General features: G+C 36.3%; 1 protein-coding gene across 1 annotated transcript; it reads left to right on the forward strand.

The window, feature by feature from the left end:
• The first annotated feature begins 270 nt into the window (after positions 1-270).
• Positions 271-3751, forward strand: LOC7458283 (tyrosine-protein phosphatase DSP1). The gene is made up of 5 exons (XM_002301562.4): positions 271-610; positions 701-794; positions 2883-2940; positions 3046-3089; positions 3179-3751. Exons 1-5 carry the CDS (start codon positions 366-368, stop codon positions 3362-3364), a joined length of 627 nt encoding a protein of 208 aa, XP_002301598.3. The 5' UTR covers positions 271-365; the 3' UTR covers positions 3365-3751.
• Positions 3752-5340: the final 1589 nt, after the last annotated feature.

Here is a 5340-nt window from a genome sequence, read left to right on the forward strand (position 1 = left end):
CAGATCAAGCCGTGGTAAAGACTGAAGCCGAGAACCCGGTTGACGGTTGTTTTCATTCGTATTTGAATCTTTCTTTATATTTGATTAATTTATATCTTCTTTTCCGTTGCTTTTGGATAAAGCCCTTATCCTTTTTGACTCCTCAACATTAATGTCAGACTCGGTCAAAACAATTCCACTCACCATCCTCCTTTTCTTATAACTGCCAGCGCCACCAGTTTTTTTACACCTTTAGCCTCACATCTCTCTCCTTTTTAACTGCCAAACAAGAAGGTTTTTTTTTTATTTAAAAGCAGCAGCAGAAGGACCGCTGTACAGTACCTAGCAGAACATCCCTCGTGATTCTCTCAACAAAAACTTCTCACATGAAAATAGTCCACACCTCCGCCGCCAACGGTGATGACACCATCTACAAGACAATCGAAGTGGCTGTTATTGACCGACGCGATCTCACTCCACCTCCGGTGTTTCCTTTCCCTGTTGTCGGAGACGAACTTAATCTTATTCCACCTCTAAACTTTGCTATGGTAGATAATGGCATCTTTAGGTCTGGTTTTCCTGACTCTGCTAATTTCTCTTTTCTCCAAACACTCGGCCTCCGCTCTATCATGTAAGCATTTCCTTCTTACTTTTCAGTTAGGTTTTTTTGCGTGCGTATAATATGGATGACTGGAGCTAGGTTTTTTTTTTTTTTTGGCAGATGTTTATGTCCCGAGCCATATACAGAGGCGACCACGGAGTTTCTAAAGGATGGTGGAATCAGGCTCTATCAGTTTGGGATCGAGAGTTATAAGGTAGTTTAAGCTAAATCAATCGTTGTTTTGAATCTAATTTTTTTTTCCAAGTAGTGGGTTTAGAGTTCACGTAATGAACTCATTTCATTAAATCTTTTTTTGTTAGTGAGATTTAATTAGAATTAAATTTCAAAAAATTATTTCATGTGAGCATGCGGGAGCATAGGGTTTCTTATAGGTGATGGGCATTTGTTCTTGTCGTAGTTACATTTACTTTTATTCATTCGAGTTTCCATGGGCTACAGGAAAGGTTGTGTTTTCTTTAATTATCTAGCCGTTTCATGCATGTGGTAGTCCTCTCCTTTCTATGTGCACAAACTTCCATTTTCAGAAGGATCAGCAGTTATGCATTCGACAAAAAAGAAAATCGAATTAAGAAAAGATGAAAAATGACAATTATTGTAATACAGAACCCTTTCAGGTGGCAGACATGTGAATTTGTTCTCTTTTTTTTTTTTTTAATTTTCCCAAATGATCAATTGTCATTCATTTGAATTTGTGATGGCTGTGTATTATCTAATTTTGAAAATATCCAAAGCACTTGTTAAGTTCGGTGAGACGAAGTTTCTTGTTATTTGCTATGAAGATTGTGGATTATTCCTGCAATAAGGTTCAACGTATACGCACATGGGCTTATAGGAAGGTCCAATTGGTGATTACTTGATTGTTAGCACATCCATATTAAAAAACTATATGCTCCCCGAACTGATTTTGTTTAGAATTTAACATTTCATGGCTCGAATGGGCCTGAGCTCTCCTGGAACTCCTGGGATTTTGAATTATTTATTTATTTATTTAGAATGAGATCGTTTGGCTATGGAGCTCAAAATCTTTCATAGCGGTCACTTATTTCTTCAACTTTAATTAGTTTTCCAGGAGATGTAGCGTCCATGATGTCAAAAGAGAAATGTTTCTTTAATAAAAAGTTTCAGTGCATTTATTCTGCACTGTTTGTTCATTCTTAATGTACATGCATGTATGCAGAAAGGAGCTTAAGTTTCTAAAATTGGGAAATGTGTGTTCCCTAATAGCTGTTGCAGGTTATTAGTTAGCAGTAGTGTATGACTACATGCAAAATTTAGTTTGAATACCTCATCTCAAGTTTGTTTATGCATGGATTTTGTTTTTGTCCATCTGCTTAAGTGCAACGTTAAAGTTGTCATCTCTTGTATTTACAGTTTTATGAGATTACTTTTACTGAATTAGGATCAAAAGTTTTGATTATCAAAAGGCGCACTATACACTCCACAGTCCATCTATCACTACATATGCTAATGATATTAAAAATTAACGATGACCGAAATAGATTTCTAAAATGCATCATGATCCAAATTTAGTTTACTAACTATCAACTATGAATCACATGCACATATGTTCGCATCACGTTCCCAACCCTGTACCATGACCCGAACTCTTAACATACATGTCATTGAATGACTTTACCTGCCAAGCAATCTTTGCTTCCTTAAGGGTACGTAATGCTTAACACACAAAATAGTCATATTATGGAAGTGGTGAACCAGAAATATTCATGCATGACATTAATCCTTTTGACCTGGTGCATGAACAAATGGATAAAGGCGTAGCATTTGGTATGTGTGAGACAAAAAATTGTAGGTCGAAACAAGCACACGTTGTAATTTTGATTTGATCTACACAACATGGAATCATGTTAGAATACTTCACTTGTGTCTGTGCTGTGTATAAACTGTCATAGAGATTGTTAATTAGTACAAAAAAGCAGTAGATGGAAGAGACAGGTGCAGATGCTAAGTAAAGTTACTAGTTATCAGGTCAAAAATATGGCCTGGATTGGTGAAGAGTTTATTAGCATCAGAATAGAAGCGGTAGTAAGCAGGTCATTATAGAAATAAAACCCCACAGGTGGCTCAATAACATATGGACAAAAACTAGGAGGTCAGAATGATGCCAAGTTTAAGGAAATATTTGTGTATTTGCATGTTTGTCTTAAAAAATTAATACTGGAGGTAACTTCTTTCATGCTTTATGTTTCTCTTTCTTGATTACATTGGGGGTCTTGGAAAAACTTTTCTATGTTGCCTAGTAATGTTTCAACTATGCATCCAGGAGCCATTCGTAAACATCCCGCAGGATACAATTCGTGAAGCACTTCAAGTGGTCCTTGGTAATGCAAGCACATCCAAACTTTCTTATTTTATACCTGACTTGATTAATTGCTATAAGTTGAGGGATATAAACATTTATCATTTCATATTTGTTTTCAATGCAGATGTGAAGAATCATCCAATTCTGATTCATTGTAAACGGGGAAAGGTATGTCCTCTCCTGGTTTCCTAGAGTTTGATACCTGATTTTTGGGCCACCTCCTTCTGAGTTGTATGCTTTGCTTGTCTTATATCCAGCACCGAACTGGTTGTCTTGTTGGTTGCCTTAGAAAATTGCAAAAGTGGTGTCTCTCATCCATATTTGATGAGTATCAGCGGTTTGCTGTTGCAAAGGCTAGAGTTTCAGATCAAAGATTTATGGAGTTGTTTGATGTTTCTACCTTAAAGCATTTGCCAATGTCATTTTCATGCTTGAAGAGGTAAACCACTAGCTGGACTAAATCATATCTTTTATTTGTTAGTAGAAGGGAATTCTAGGTCCTGCTTTGGAATAAATAGGAAAGGTGATGAGTTTTTGGATCCATTTGCTGCGGCAAAGGAATATTTCTTTATCCTGCTCGAGGGTAGTAGGCATGTCCGACACATCCAACAACTTAAGGCCAGGCAGATTGTACCCTGAATTTTGAGCAGCTTAGTCAAAAAAGGGAAATTTTAAAACTTCAATGTAGAAGAGATAAGTTGGTCTCTGTTTTGATGTATTTTAACAAATAGAAGAATCCAGCAAATAGACGCCATGAATGTGTAGCGGTGTTGAATGATAGATCTTATTGTCTCAGGCGTAATATATGCATGCTTATGAGATGGATTTCAGACCTTTGCACAAAATTCCAATACAAGAACAATTGAAATATAGCACGTCTAGTAATTGTTGGAAGTTATGACAGCGTTAAATCATGTCCATTTAAAGGCATGTTTATACGAAGATATTGGTGTCGAAAGAACCTAATTGCAAATCCTTTTGAGATCCTTTAAAAAAAAACAAAAAGAGGAAGTGCATCATTGGTTTTCTTACAAAACGATGAAAGTTTGAAGAAAACCTCCAAAGATCAACTTTGGATGGGTTAAAATGGTGTAAATGGGTGGTTGTATTTGGTGATATCTAAGGAATCATGAGCATTAACAGAACAAGTTCAATATTGAGTGTAGAGGACTTTCTAATACTCAAGTGAGCAAAGATTATATGAGAAATAAAGTATTGGAGGTTGTGTAATATGTTTGTTGAAAATGATGAAGAACATAAAAATGTTAGAAACTATCAAGAAACTATATTTTTATTTACCTCATGATTCATGAATGCGTGTGTGTCTATATATATTAACCACACCAATTTAGATGAATATAAGAGTATAAAGGAGAAAAGATTGTGACACTAGATTTGATAGTAATTATTTAATAATGTACTATAAAAAAGAAATGATATTGTCATATGGGTCATCCATTAGGGATGAATATGAATAACATTATTTTGTGAGCCTAGTTATGACAAAAAGATGTGAGCATTAAATGGTAAGTGCTAACTAATGAAGGATAGGTGAATACCTTCGGAATTAAGCATTTTTTTTTCTTTTTTGGGCATCTTCGGGGCTTGTGTGCTCGGATGCGAGGCCTTATTGGTATGGTGGAGAACCCAAACCCATTATGGAGTTTAATAATTTATGGGCCAGTTGGGTCGAATGAGTTTATTAGAAGTCGTGTCACCCGAATTAGGCTTCTTAAGAGTCGCATTATCCTGCTTAGATCAAATGATGTATTAGGTCATGTAGTGTGTTTGGCCCCAAAAGGGGATACATCTTGTGCGAACCTGATGACTTGGGGTGCACACCCTAACCCATTAGATTTTAAGCTTAGGATACACCTTATGCTTTGTGTCTTAGGTCGAGACTATGCCTTGGGCCTAGGTTTTAGGTGTAAATATTATACCTATTACTTGTTCCACGAGTCATTATTATGGAACAACATAAAGATTTTGTTCATTGTTCTTTATGTTCAGCCTTTACGTAGCCAAGCCTTTGTGCCCTGGATACGATGCTTTCTTCTTCAATTTACCTTGTTATTTTGTTGCTTATTTGTATTTATAGGCGCATTTGATTAAATGTGAGGGAAATCTAAAAGGCTAGCTTGTGGTCATATGGAAAGGAACAAAATGTTGGGTTTTTGACCGGTGGTGTTCATGATTAATGCTCTTTAGAGGCTGAACACACTGGCACATTAATATTTAATGTGGTTCGGCAAATCACCTACATCCACAGGAGTAGTCTATATTATTAAAGATGGAGAAAAGTTACAACACACATGCACATGAAGGAGGAAGATCACATCCACTCACTCAACTCTCATCACTTATTGTTACACAAGGCAGCAAGACTGCTACCCTTGGCAACCTTTATATCTTCTCTTGT

This window comes from Populus trichocarpa, chromosome 2 (assembly GCF_000002775.5).
Source record: "Populus trichocarpa isolate Nisqually-1 chromosome 2, P.trichocarpa_v4.1, whole genome shotgun sequence".
NCBI lineage: Eukaryota > Viridiplantae > Streptophyta > Magnoliopsida > Malpighiales > Salicaceae > Populus > Populus trichocarpa.

Bases quoted from the DNA above. Each gene is read 5' to 3' on its own strand.
- LOC7458283 (XM_002301562.4), top strand. From the start codon at position 366: ATGAAAATAGTCCACACCTCCGCCGCCAACGGTGATGACACCATCTAC. The intron at 611-700 runs GTAAGCATTTCC...TTTTTTTGGCAG, and splicing joins CTCGGCCTCCGCTCTATCAT to ATGTTTATGTCCCGAGCCAT. The intron at 795-2,882 runs GTAGTTTAAGCT...CTATGCATCCAG, and splicing joins TTGGGATCGAGAGTTATAAG to GAGCCATTCGTAAACATCCC.